This window comes from Girardinichthys multiradiatus, chromosome 4 (assembly GCF_021462225.1).
Source record: "Girardinichthys multiradiatus isolate DD_20200921_A chromosome 4, DD_fGirMul_XY1, whole genome shotgun sequence".
NCBI lineage: Eukaryota > Metazoa > Chordata > Actinopteri > Cyprinodontiformes > Goodeidae > Girardinichthys > Girardinichthys multiradiatus.
In genome coordinates, this window is record NC_061797.1 from 22,643,091 (window position 1) to 22,657,242 (window position 14,152).

Here is a 14,152-nt window from a genome sequence, read left to right on the forward strand (position 1 = left end):
AGGGCAGGGTCAATGCAGCTAGCTATCAGGAGATTTTGGAGCACTTCATGCTTCCATCTGCTGAAAAGCTTTATGGAGATGAAGATTTAATTTTTTAGCACGACCTGGCACCTGCTCACAGTGCTAAAACCACTGGTAAATGGTTTACTGACCATGGTATCACTGTGCTCAATTGGCCTGCCAACTCTCCTGACCTGAACCCCATAGAGAATCTGTGGGATATTGTGAAGAGAACGTTGAGAGACTCAAGACCCAACACTCTGGATGAGCTAAAGGCCGCTATCGAAGCATTCTGGGCCTCCATACAACCTCAGCAGTGCCACAGGCTGATTGCCTCCATGCCACGCCGCATTGAAGCAGTCATTTCTGCAAAAGGATTCCCGACCAAGTATTGAGTGCATAACTGTACATGATTATTTGAAGGTTGACGTTTTTTTGTATTAAAAACACTTTTCTTTTATTGGTCGGATGAAATATGCTAATTTTGTGAGATAGGAATTTTGGGTTTTCATGAGCTGTATGCCAAAATCATCCGTATTAAGACAATAAAAGACCTGAAATATTTCAGTTAGTGTGCAATGAATCTAAAATATATGAATGTTAAATTTTCATCATGACATTATGGAAAATAATGAACTTTATCACAATATGCTAATATTTTGAGAAGGACCTGTATGTATTTTTAGCAGAAATTTATTAACACAAATTATGAAAATCTGTATTTGTTTGCATCACAGTTTAGAAAGTAAGAAAGGAAGAAGTGTACAAACAGAGGTTAAACCAAAATGAGCTAACAAGTACTACATCAGGCATACCTTTGAGATGTTGTTATATTCCCTATGAGATTTCCTTGCCAAGCCTGTTATTTTATGTTGCGAATAAAGCCCACAAGTGTGACACAGGGTTAAGATCAGCATTAGCATTAACATAAAAATTGTAACAATCTCCAATTACTTTCTCAACATCAAAGCCACTGAAAAGATCACACTAAACTGGGTCATGATCTTCTATAATTGGCCCAAATTTCCTAATTCATAACTTTCCCAGCATGGTTCCCTTGCATACCTTGTACTGGCTAACAGCTCCTGCTATCTAAAAATACAATTTAGTTAAATAGGCTGAAGTTTTACAGAACTGCCATGGTAATTTTATTTTCTTTGTTGCTTGATGAACAACAGCCATCTATTCACCTGAGTGATCTATTCAGAGAGTTTGATCGCCATTGTTAAACCTGAACAATTCTGCAGAACTGAAATAAGTGATCTTGTATATTTGGTTAGAACATACAGCCATAAAATTAGAAGGCCTTTTTCTTAGTGTTTTGTAAATGTTACGGTAAATTATGAAATAGTTTTTTGGTCATAGTTAATAAAATATATAGAACTACACAAAAGCAGCCTTGCTTTTTAATCATTCAGCTGTAGAGTGAATCACACCATGAAAAAGAAGCATAAGACAGAAAATATGCAAAAATGTAATATACAGACTCTTAGAGCTAAGATATTTGTTCACATCATACCAGACTTACTGGGACAGAAGGTTCGCACGAATGTGAACTCTGAACGGTCATTAGAGAAATAAACACATTTCTATCATTCCCCATATGACAAGGCAACCTCACAGAATCAACAGATTTTCTCTAGATAACATCAAGCTGCACAAAGCCCAAGACATAAACAAGAACCCATGGTCATTTACTGATAAATGTTTATATTATGAGAAAGAATACGCCTAGAGAGATGAAGCCGTGTATTTATTAAATGTAAAAACAAATACTGTCTCTGTTGTTGTGAATAGTTTTTGTGTCAACAGTCGGTTTGAAAACTCCCAAACTTCAGCTTTAAATCTGCATTCACTACATCTTGGAGGACAGAAGTTAAAACTCTTGCTTTTACTTTTTCCTTTGATGCTGATTGGGAATTAGCTTTAGTTATTATAAAGTCCTCTTAGGAAACAGTTAAGCAAATAATAAAATTGTACCTAGGTATTTATCAGTTCTTTTATATCTAGAACGTAAAATGTGACTTACTGTACTCTTGGCGATTTTTATGTAGTTTCTAGAACAAAATAAATAAATGTTTGTTGCCTATATAAGCAACAGTTCGTAATGTTAGCTTCTAACTTGACAATATCCCATAGATTCTCCCTGGAACTTGGTTCAGTTCAGTCTGCTAGCCAGTCAAGCAGAATGAAACCATTTAAACCAAATATTTCTACTTATGGAAGCATGGCCAGATGCCAATTCCTACTGGAAAATTAAATGAACAACTCCTTAAAGCTTCTTAGCAGACGGAAGCATGAAGTGATCTTAAACTTCCGGGTAGGATGGGCTTTCATTAGCTATTTAATGAAATAGGCAAAAATAAACACAAGCAATTTACTTTGTGTGGAATGAATCCACATTATACAGTAGTTTTATTCTTTGATTTAAAACACTGCAATAAATTCTGATGGTATTCCAGCTTATTAAATGCACCTGTAACTCCACACCTGTAAAACTGGATTCTATAAATGTTTTACAGTCACAAGTAAAAATGCACATATTTTTGATACAAAACCTTTTTGGCATTTGGTCCAAAGAATGTAAAAGACATAATAGTTCAATTTGATGCTCACTGAAAATTTAGTTTACTACTCATTGGTTCCCTTAAGATGCAAATTAGCAAATAATGTTGTACCAGAATATTTTGCCACTGTTGTACAGCTGGACTGTTACACCTGACTTACAGTTGGCATTTTTTTCATTTCTGTTTTTGGATGAATAAAATAAAACTTTAGGAGGATCCCAGGATCCAGCATGGTCAAATGAAACTTTTAAACACTGGTAAAATGTTGCATATAAGGGCAACACTTCTTAAGTTTGCTTCTAAAACATGAACAAAGCCCATGAGGAATGAGCCAATAGTTAAGCCTAGGGCTATGGAGACTGTATGGAGGAGTTGCTTGTTCAAGTCTTCAGTGACTTGCTGCTGTATTACTTCAGGATTGCCATCTGTATTGCCACAGTTACCTGTAGGCAAGAATTGTGATTAAATTATTGCCCAAAGATAAATCTGTACAATCTGTGTATGGCCACATTAAAGGTAAGGTTAGAGTAATTAACTAAGATTATCACTGGTACTCAAATTTAAATTTGTGGCAATCAGATCTAAATTTGCTGTTTGAGTCGGTGCTCATCATGGTGGCTTACTCCACTGGCTTTTAAATTAGATTTAAATAGAAGCTTAATCAAAATGGCAGGTATTTAAAAATTGAAAAAAAATAACATTTGGTTTGGATTTTTACCTTTTATAGGTTTTTCATTGTTTTCTTTGACCTACTGATTTCAACATGAATGGCAGGAAGATAAGAGACAGTTGCATGTGTGATTCTGAATGCAGTAGACCTATAGCGCTAACTTTGTGATAGACCTTTGTTTCGTATGATCCCGCTCAGCTACTAACGACAGTGGTTCTTTTCTCTGAGCCAACCCTAATTTGGTGTTAGGAAAGGAATTTTGTGGTGCAACATCCAGAGCCTGTGGTGGTGGAAAGACAAATAACTTTAGGTTTCAGCACCAGTTTAGTACTAGAACCAGCTTGTTGAAAGAGTATTTCTGAGTCTTGCCACAGATTCTCTATTGGATTTAGGTCCGGACTTTGAGCCATTCCATAATGTGAATATGCTTTGATTTAAACTATTCGATTTTAGCTCTTACTGTATGTTTTCTTTCAGGACTGCCTTGCATTTAGCTTGATTCATCTTTTCCAGTCAACTCTGACCCATTCCATACCTCTACAACTGGTTGACAAAACATCCCTATAATTATTTTTCCAAAAAAGTCATTTCAGTTTCCAAATTGAATGCTTTTTCTTTGCAGAAAAGGGGATACTGCTGAAGTATTTCAAAAAATGGAAACTGTCCATGTTTCTTTAACTCAACAACTGTACCATTGTCAAGTCTGTGATTGCAGTGACATCACTGGTGTCAACATTTGTTGACAGCATCTGATGTTGCCATGCCACTTGTGTCAAACTATGTTTATTTATACTTTAATGCTTGTTTACTTGCAAGTCACTTGGGGCTGAATTATTTAGCAAATCACCTCAGCCGTGTGTATTTATCTGTGTCTGAAAAACAAAATTAAAAAGTCCCCAGTGTGGAATTCACTAGCATCCTTGACACCTTGACATATATACCCAGGTGGGTTTTCCCAGGGCACTCAGTGGCTCTTTTCTCTCAGAGCCCTATTGTTGCTGTCAGGCTTGGGACTTCTATTCAGAGACCTTCCTCTTGAGGCAACAGGCTCTTTGGGCAAAAAACAGACCACAAGAATCAACACAACAGGGTGCACTGGTTCTCTATATAGAGTAAACAGTGGTGGGAAAGCTAAAAGCATTAACCTGCGTAAAAGGGGAAGTATTGCTGTTTGTTCAGTGAAAATGTTTTTTAAGGTTTTCCATCAAACTCAAAAGGCCAGCACTACATTAGCTTGAAGCAAAACCCTATGGTAACCCCGAATGATTGCCAACAATTTCCCAGTATGAACGATTATATGACACTGTGACCATGACCACCTTTAACAACATTTCTGCGACATCCAGGGATAGGAAAATCCTGGAGTAGAATCTTTCTCTGCTAGAGGTGTCAGGGTTTGACATTTTGGACTCTGTTTGGCTTTGTGTTTTGCTTTTTAGTTGGATATCTTATTCTTTGGCCTTAACAGTTTTGTTGTTTAGATGTTGTTTGTATTTGTTTCAGCTGTTCCTTCTGTCTCCCTGCCTCCTTGTCACACCTGTTCCCTGTTTCTTTGATTACCTGCCCTTTGATATCCGTCAGTATATTAGTTGGTTTTGTGTCATTGTTTGTTGCTGGTTCCTGTTCGTCACAACCCCATTCCCTACCATGACTGTGCTTTGTTTATGCTTCGCTTGGAAACCGATGCTACGTTTTGCCATGAGTACTTGCAATGTTTTGTAAGTTTTGGATCTTTGAGAATAAACAAAAAAATCACTAAGATGCTGCTGCCAAGCTCTTGTCTGCACTTTGGTCCGATCCAAAACCCCACCTTGACAAGAAGAGTGTAACTGATCTTTTCTTCCAGTGGGTGTTTTTCTTCTTTCGATACAGGCACAGAAAAGCATTTTCACATGCTTTATATATAAACGATAGCAATCTTTTCAAGCAGAAAAAACACCAACTCAGATTGTTAATCCCTTATGTTTAGATGGATTATATTGTATACTATCTATTTCCTTGTATTCTCAAAGTCCTCTCACCTCACAACACTGCATACGTCTGAAGCATGATGTCAACACATAATCAGTCAAGGATGCTTCAATTTACCCCAATGCTCCCTATCAGTAGGAAAGTTTGTTTATTTCACTGTTTTTTCCTCTGCTCTCTCTCTCCTCTAATCCCCAAACACAGACTCACATCCATCCTTTAACTTTTTTATTTTCTAGTTCCTCTCAACGCTTGACAGAGTAGAGATTCTTAATCCCCCCTCTATTACTGATTTAGGCCAGTAGTTGATTGAAAACTGGAAAAATTGCTGCACCAGTCTCCTTCGCTATCCGGGGGCTTTTCACACTACTTAAAAACCACCATACATGGTGCCGAGGAGGGTTCTTCGATGCCTGGAGACCGTGCATTTCAGGCATGAATGCCTGCAGAGGGTAAACAAATTCTACAGACCAGGACAACTGTCAGACATTCTCTTTGACTGAAATCCGAAGAGAACCACAGGAGGATTCCCATTAAAACTCATTTGAATGCACCATGCACACAATCTGTCTCTCACAATGAAAAAACAAAGTACTTTTGTCATTTTCTATCACAACAGTGTTGCAAAGCAAAAAAGGGAGGACTTGCAAAGTGAGGCTAAACAACCACAGGGACATGTACACACAGACGCACATTCACATTCGCACAAAGCCTAATCTCCCTCACATCTTATTAACTGTTCTCTCTGAAGATGTATACAGGCTGCCGAGAGACTTGCTTCCAATTTGGCAAAGCCAAGAGCAAAGCTTAATGGGCTTTGAAGAAAAAGAAAAACGCCTGTTGGAAATGTTATATGGACATTTGCAGGGCGAGGTCTTTCACAATAGTATTCAGACTCACTAAAGCTCTAATGTCACACTATTATTTAATGGTTACATCTGGAATCTGTTGCTAAATTTGGTTTGCAAACTTGCCCTGATATAAAGCAGTAATAAATTACCAGAACATAAAGAATGATAATTACATGGTTTTATTATGGAACACAGAAATGTGATGACACCAGATTAACTATGATTCCCATGTTCCTAGGCTATTTGCAGTTACTATTGTTTTGACACGAGGGTCTGTACAATCTATAAAAGTGCAAACCAAAATCTTGTTTTATTGTTATAAAGCTAAGTGTTGTAAAATTATTTACTTTAAAGACTACAATTATTTAGGAATCTAACAATTTGATTGTTTACATTGTGCTTCATGCAGGGACTTGAAAAGGTTTTTCACATCAGTATGGAGGACAACCTGCAAACCAGCACATGCAGGTCATTGAGGAAAACACACACAAAGTCGAAGCATTAGTGATTCACATGAGAAAAAAAAGCTGTATTTTTTGGCAACTAATAACTGTTCTGATAAGAGAAATCAAATAAGGCTGCTCTGGAATAAACCCCAACGGTAGTTGTTATTCTTGAGGAGGGAAATATAAAGCTCAGACAACACACTATTAGTAGCTGCAGCACATCAAGACATTTTATTTGAAGGCTGTGGAAAAGAGCCGAATCCACCCATGAGTCTCCCAGCTGTTCTGTGTGTAAGTAGATGTTGATATTAACAGCAAAGCCTCGGAGAAAGAGCACTGTGGCAGAAGCCTGAATGAAGCATTCAGAAGCAGCTATGTTTCTGAACAAAGAGCTGGCAATCACACTGTATTGTGTGCGTGACAATGAAACTAAAGTCCCTCACACAGGAACGGAGGGTGGCAGAGGGTGATCTACGCAGGTGACACACCATCCTGCTGGGGGTACATCAGCAGCACGGAAAGTCATGAACCTGGTGGAATTTAATAAAGTTGTTTAACTGTGAGTTTTATAAATGTTTTGGTTTTTACAGAATTTTCCAACATACAGCGCTATATTTCAGCAGCACAGCTTTATCACTGTTTTTGGAATTACCTATCAGACTTTTTTTCGGAGCGCTTTTGCAGACAGAGAACTAAAACTTAGATTACTGGGCTGCCACTATCTGTAGTCAGTAAAAAAGCTAAAAAACTTACTATGACCTCAGCTAAAATAGACACCACCATGAGTGCCTGAAGGTGTTAGAAAATGGAGAAGCAAAGATGGGTAAGATATATAATTTCTCAGTCCTTGGTTCTATAGTGAGTTTTTTTTTTTTTTCAATGGTAAATTCTTAATCGATTTTTGATCAATAAGAGTTATGCATCACTGTTATAAAACTTGTTCGAAGCTTTTTCGAAGTCAGTTTCTTTAGGTTTCCGTTCCTTGGCTGTATATTGTATTATTTAGGAATCAGACTGTGCTGCATGGAATAAATTGGACTGAACCGCTTATTGGCAGAAGATGGTGGGACTAGAATTTAGCATCTTTTCCAAATATTTGATTTTTAGTTTGTTAGGTTAAAAGAAGAAAATGATCAAAATCTCAAAAACAGTTGGGGAGACAAAAACAGAAGTTTTTTCCTCCGCTTTTAAAAATAGGGGTAGCAGTTGGTCCATCACTTGCATCATCAGTAAAGCACCTGACCTCTGTCAAACTCAGACAAAGCCTATTAAATTAACTATTATCTCTATCACTAATCAGCAGTATACGACGGTAAGTTGCTGTACTCAGCAGTGGGCTGACTGACGTGAAGTTTTCTGCTCTGACCCTTTCATAGTGTTTTACATTTTTGGGTAACTCCCTCCAGAGAGAGCCATTCACACTGTTTTGACAGCAGCTGTGAAAATGACAGAGTGCATGTTAAGAATTTAATGAATAGAAGATAAGTGAACTTATTTGCAAAATTTTTCTCGTTAATATTGCATTAAAAGTTTCCTCTTTCATGTTTAAAACAAACTCAAGGTTATTTGCGTTTGTTGCCTAACAATGAAGCTAGGCTGGTAAAATGATTAGCCTATACCAAGATAAGCTAAAAACCACATTTCCAGAAGCATAAAACCTGTAAGTTTTAGGAACAGCAGTGGCATGACACAGCAAAGGATGAAGGGAAGAGGGCTAAATCATTGCACGTCTGTATTAGCCTATCTAATTAGAAATAATTGAAAGCTTTTTGCTTAAGTCCACATCTTACTTGTATTTGTGCAAAGGCTATTTAAGATTGTAAATTGACAAAGTCTTTCAAAGAAAACATGAAAACAATTTGGTCACAACCTTTGCATACATCTTGAGCCTGAATTTAGCCAACAGACCTAATATGCTGAAATTCCAAGCAGATGATGAATGTCAGGCAAGATTAAATAATACTCAAAGCTTTTCATAATCAGTTATTGAAACTTCACAATCACTTACAAGAAATGAGAAATGTCTGGCATGCTCTGAAATTCTTTCTGAGATATATGACCAGGTTCTGTATGGGAATCGCCTGCAAAACATCGTGAGGTCAAATCCTGGACACATCAGATGAATTTAACTTTTTAAGGGCTGTCAAACTAAACAATAACAGCTGCACAAAAGTCCACCTTGGCATCAGAATGCATCAAGGAAATCAAAGACGACTGAATTAAATTTTCAAATACATACCAGATATTCGCCAGGGAGAAAATGCTTGGCAACAAAATTACAGTTGTGTAAAATGGCATGCAAAGTAATGCTTTATAATATTCCCGACATCTGTGGAAATCAGGCTGCAATCACTTTGCAATGGGGAGTTGAGCGAAAGCCATTATTTAGGTCTTTATCAAGACATTATAATGTCAAACACAAATCATAAAAAGAATACGTCAAGACAGTAAAACATGTAGCCTACCAGAAAAACAAATGTTTTTCCCCCTTTAGTTACTTTACTATTGCATCATGCAACAGTCTACACATTAAATATCCTCATCACTTATCATTTTATTTGGGTATCCTGCTGCTGATGAGATAGAAATTACTCCTGGAGTGGTTCCTACCTTACTGCTGGAAGTATTTGCAAACATTTACTATTTTCTGTTGTTCATTTAGTTTCCTTATCATTAATACAGCCAGAGTAGCAAAGAAACCAGATTCTCATCACAGTCCAACCACTTTGAGATCGAATAAGGCGGCGCTGGCAATTACCAGCTCTGTGTCTCTTTTTTACTGTGAGCGGCAATAGAAAAGGATTAGATTCAGGTCTCTTCTCCCCTTCAATTTCCTCTCACGATGCGTGCGTATCTTTACTGGCCAATATCTTTTCTTGCTTTGACCATAAATGTGATTACCGACACGCAAGAGATAATAAAATCCCCTCTATATCTCTGCCGCACCATGGAGCATGAATTAAAAACTGATCCGTAGAGCCTTGAGGAGTAACCAAATGAAAAGGAACTCAACAAAAGCAAAAAACAAAAAGTCCTTCACGTTGAGGGCATACAGCCCCCTGCTGGTAAATATTATTTGCTTTTAAGCCAAATCCAATACAAGAACCTCTGTGATGTTCTGTTGAATGTGAGCAACAGGTATGCTGCCACTTCCCGAAAAACAAATCTGTTTTTTTACGTTTTTCACCGGTGTTTACCAAAAAACAAAAAAACAACACGAAATCTGGGTAACTGCAATAGATGAGTACGGATGTGAAGATAATGCATCGCTTTATATAAATGGAATCACCTAATAGCAAAGTTTAAATGTGTGCAGGCTTAATTGCCTTTTGGTTATTTTTTTTGTTTGTTTTGTTTGTTTGTTTCTCGGCTATTTCTGATGTAATCTGGGCTTCTTACATCTAAAAAAATAACGCAAATCCTTGCGGTTTTAGCTGATTTGTCTGTACGATTTATTTTTCAGTTAAGAAGAAACATTTCTAAATCTTCTAATCACCTCAGGTCTTTCCTAGATGCTAAATCCATTTTTAAACGCCAGCTTGACAGAGAATCAATGGAATTCAGCCTGCCGTGATTTATCACTGACTGGTCAGAAAACTGTGCGGTTAATGGTTTTTTAAATAGCAAGGAAATCCTCAACTATAAGAAGCTCTATAGCTCATCTATAAGGGCAGGGATTGCTCTGGATCTGTAACACTTTGCAGCATCTTTCGCTTCATTTAAACGCAAACGCTCAAACAATAAACTCATCCTTATTTGTTTGAATCTTATAAAGAAAGATAATAGTTTACATACACGGAGGTGTGAGGAAGACACACAGCTCTTCATCAAATTGTTGAATCTGAGAGGGGAGACATGACACGTGGTTGTTGTGGGCCAAACGCACCGTTGATGTGTCAGTGTCGCCTACCTGATATTTCCTGATGAGGTACATGGAGGAGGCTGAATCCTTTAGCGCTATAAGCTTGTCTAACCTCGCTACAGCTCCGCGCTTTGCTTTCTCCAGCAGATGACAGGGACAGCACCGACAGAGTACATAAGGCGACCTGCAGTTTCCACATCGCACACATCAGTGAAATCCTTAGGAGAAAAAAAAAATGTTTCGGCAAGAAATGTGAGCTCCGTTGGAATCAAAGAAATCCAAAGGTTTTATTTGAGGATTTTTAGAAATGAGCACGATATCAGATGTTGATTTGAAAAAAAAGCTCCTCACTTTAGATACTGATGCGTCCGCCTCATCTTCCCTTCGAAAAGAGAAAAGAAGTCTAGACTACTCCGTGAAGGCGAGAGGATCCTGGTAAAGATGCAACCTGCTGGTGCTCTGAGTGCCAACAACTTCTCTCTCGCACAGCTGTCCTGTCTTTATGACAGCGAGAGGGAGGCAAAATGCATCGGAGACGCGCGCTGCACGGCGAGCAGAGCGCACAAGGGCAGGGCAAAACGCGGAGTGGAGTGGCTCGACTTCAACAGCTCGCGTCCAGTGGCGAGCACCGTCCTCTCCGTTTATGCATCCCTGGTCACGCACATTGCTGCACCTTAAAGGTGAAAAACATGTTGGGATTGCTGTGGGTGGAAGGACACGTTGAGCAGACACACGAGTTTTGATGTTAGCAAGTCCAGTGATTCGCATAACCCCTGCTTACCGCTCCGTGTCATGTAACGAAACTTATTGATGGGAGTAATTTAATTTGTGCGCACACACGAACATACACAGCCACCCCACACATACAGTTTGATTATTTTCTGGGGACTTTAACTCTCTTCTTACGAACCCGTCAGTGCAGACAGAATGTGGCTTGGGTATATGGAAAACTGAAGCTGTCTTGGAAAACGGGACAGGAGCAATATGGCTCTCCACCCAGAGCAGCGTGGCCCTGAACACCATTAGTGCTTGAAAAAGTTTCAAATTCATGTTTGCATTTCCAGGCAGCGGAGAATGTTGCCTCTCACTCTTGTGCACCATGTAAGTAATTTAAGACATTATGGCTTTCAATCAAAAGTGCCAGCAAAGGTTCCCAGGTCAGGAATCGAATGTCAAGGTCTCATAGGCTCTGTATATTCGACGTGTGCTCTACCTCTACACCACACATCTCGACCCTCATGTCATAACTGTATGCCACATTTGGTGATCTTTAGTGTATACTCCAAAGTACTTGGACCTCTCGAACCTAAACTGGATTGTTCTACACAGAACAGAAATTATTTAAATATAATCTGAGATTGATAAAATCTTTCTTCTATATGTGAAAACACTAAACAGAGCCGTATTCATGTTTTGATGTAAAAAAGGGCCACCTTACATTGAGAAAAATATGAAAAGTGGATATTGTTAGGTCATCTGTAAAATTATTTTTGTCAAGCATCAAAAATATATATATGTTTTAGTTTTTAATGTTTCTGATAACTTACATAAGTGAAATATCTTGTTTTTAGCAGAATGGTGTTGGTTATGTGGGGGGACTGCAGTGGCCAAGAGTACAGAAGGAAAGGCAAGTTTATTCATAAGGCAATTCAAAGTCCTTTAGAGGAAACAGAAGTAAAGACAATACAATACCAAAACCCATTAAGCTTTGCTTAAAATGAGAGCCTAAAAGCATTTCATAAAAAGAAACAAATATTAAAATGCTAATTTAATCTTAAATCTCACCGTTTAATCACTCATCAGTGATTGGACAAACAGTTAATTAATGAGACTTGAAAGCTGCAGTAAATAATAATGTTTTCAATCTCTTGGCATTGTAAGGGATCCCGAGCTTATAATTAGCTTCATCGTGGCTACCCTGCACAGATATTCTTATATTCTGTTTTGCGAAACAGCTAAACAGGGTCTTGGACTTCCGGCTGACCAATTTGCGTATCCGCCATTTTTATGTCTTGCCGCAATTTTGTAGGGCAGGCTCAAGTATGCAGACGCTGCAAGTAGATCCAAATGTTCAGTTGTAGGGTGTATTAACCCACACATTTCATTAAACCGTCCCCCAGCATCAGAACCTCTTCAAAGTGCCTGGTTTGATTTTATTTTTAGTATTGTGATGAAACAGTTCATCACCTGCAACTTGCTGTCAACGAGCACACAACACTAACATTAGCGGAAGGCACGATGCTACTGCTATCAAAACAATGGCTAGGACGTCATATCAACACACAATAAATTAATTTATGGTGTATTTATTTTAGGCATGAATTTATTGTGTGTTGATATGACTTCCTGACCATTGTTTTGATGGTAGTAGCATCATGCGTTCTGCTTATGTTAGTGCTGTCTGCTCCCTTTTAGCTCCTTTGAAGACATAACCATACTTCATGTTTTGAATAGTATTACATAAACTGTTTTGCATTATTTTTGGCGTTTTTGTTTTGTTTTTGCGATGGTTATAGTATCTCTGTAATCAAACCATAAAATATGGGGAGGAATGGAATGCTCTTTGATCTGGAAGGGGCGGGGTGTGAAGGGCCTCAATAGCCTTTTTAGACACCGCGTCAAAACAATTTGCTCTCAGATGTACCCTAACACAAGTAAAAGAGGGGCCTGTGGAGCTACAATAACAAGGAATTCAGACCAAAGCATTGCAGTTCCACGTTATATAGAAGACAATTGAACGATTTAAGTGTGAAAAAGAGGGATTTAAAAGCATATGTCCCCTTTAACACACTTCTCTGCAGCTTCTGTACTGTTACCCACCGCTTATCCCCATGAGTCTTGCCCAGGGCCAAAATCAAACGGATTAAAAACTGATGGAGCAAATCATAAAAATCGCATAAGGATAAATACAATTTCAACTGAACTGAAAAATAAAAAAAGTTATGGTCCAGAGAGGTTAGGTTCAATAAATATGGTTTATTGAACCTAACCTCTCTCTTCAAAGACTTTGTTAGTTGATGACTGGATTTGCAGTAATCTGATTTATTTTTTCTCACAGAAACCTGGCTGCAGCAGGAGGATTATGTTAGTATAAATGAGTCAACTCCTAATCAGTCAAAGTTTCAGATTCCTCAAAATACTGGGCAAGGGAGAGGAGTAGCAACTCCTTTTAGTCAGATTTGTTGATTAATCCTAGGCTAATTAATGGCTGCAATTCTTTTTAATATTGAACCCTTAGTTTTCCTCATCCAAATTGCAAAGCACAAAACCCCCTTTGTTTTTTTTTTTTATATCATCTACCAGACACTTACTCTCAGTTGTTAGATCAATTGTTAGATTTCTAATATGATTTAGTGTTAAATACTAAGGTCACAAGAGTGGGGGATTTTACCATTCATGCTGACACTGAAAATGTAGCCTTTAATACTATCTTAGATTCCATTGGCTTTGCTCAAAACATCAGCAGACCTACTCACTCCTGACTTCATACTTTGAACTTTTTGCTGACATATGGATTGAGTCTGAACAAATAACAGTATTTCCTCATAACCCTGTCTTGTCTGACCCTTTTAAAAAACATTTGAATTTAGTTTATCTGAACACTCAGCCCCTAAAAGAACATTTCATTATAGTAGATCTTTATCAAGGAATCCTGTAATAACTTTTAAAGAATCTGTTCCATTTAGAATTTCCTCAGTATCACAGAGAAACAGCAGAGGGCAGCAATTTAATTTACACCCTTTCACAAATTGATTCTCTTGTTCATAGTTTTAGTTCCTCATTGCATG

The 14,152-nt window shown here is 38.0% G+C and overlaps 1 protein-coding gene across 3 annotated transcripts in view; it reads right to left on the minus strand.

Annotated features, from left to right (window-relative positions):
* Window positions 1-11,054, minus strand: part of gpc6a (glypican 6a) — a 225,220-nt gene extending 214,166 nt beyond the window's left edge. For 2 of the 3 annotated variants that reach the window (XM_047363178.1, XM_047363177.1), the window contains exons 1-2: window positions 10,716-11,053; window positions 10,413-10,582 (exon numbers count right to left, since the gene is read on the minus strand). In XM_047363178.1, the coding sequence (XP_047219134.1) occupies window positions 10,413-10,582; window positions 10,716-10,741 (196 nt within the window). In that variant the 5' untranslated portion in view covers window positions 10,742-11,053. Of the gene's footprint in view, window positions 1-10,297; window positions 10,344-10,412 lie in introns of all 3 variants that reach the window. The other variant, XM_047363179.1, reaches the window with a different exon arrangement.
* Between the last annotated feature and the right edge of the window lie 3,098 nt (window positions 11,055-14,152).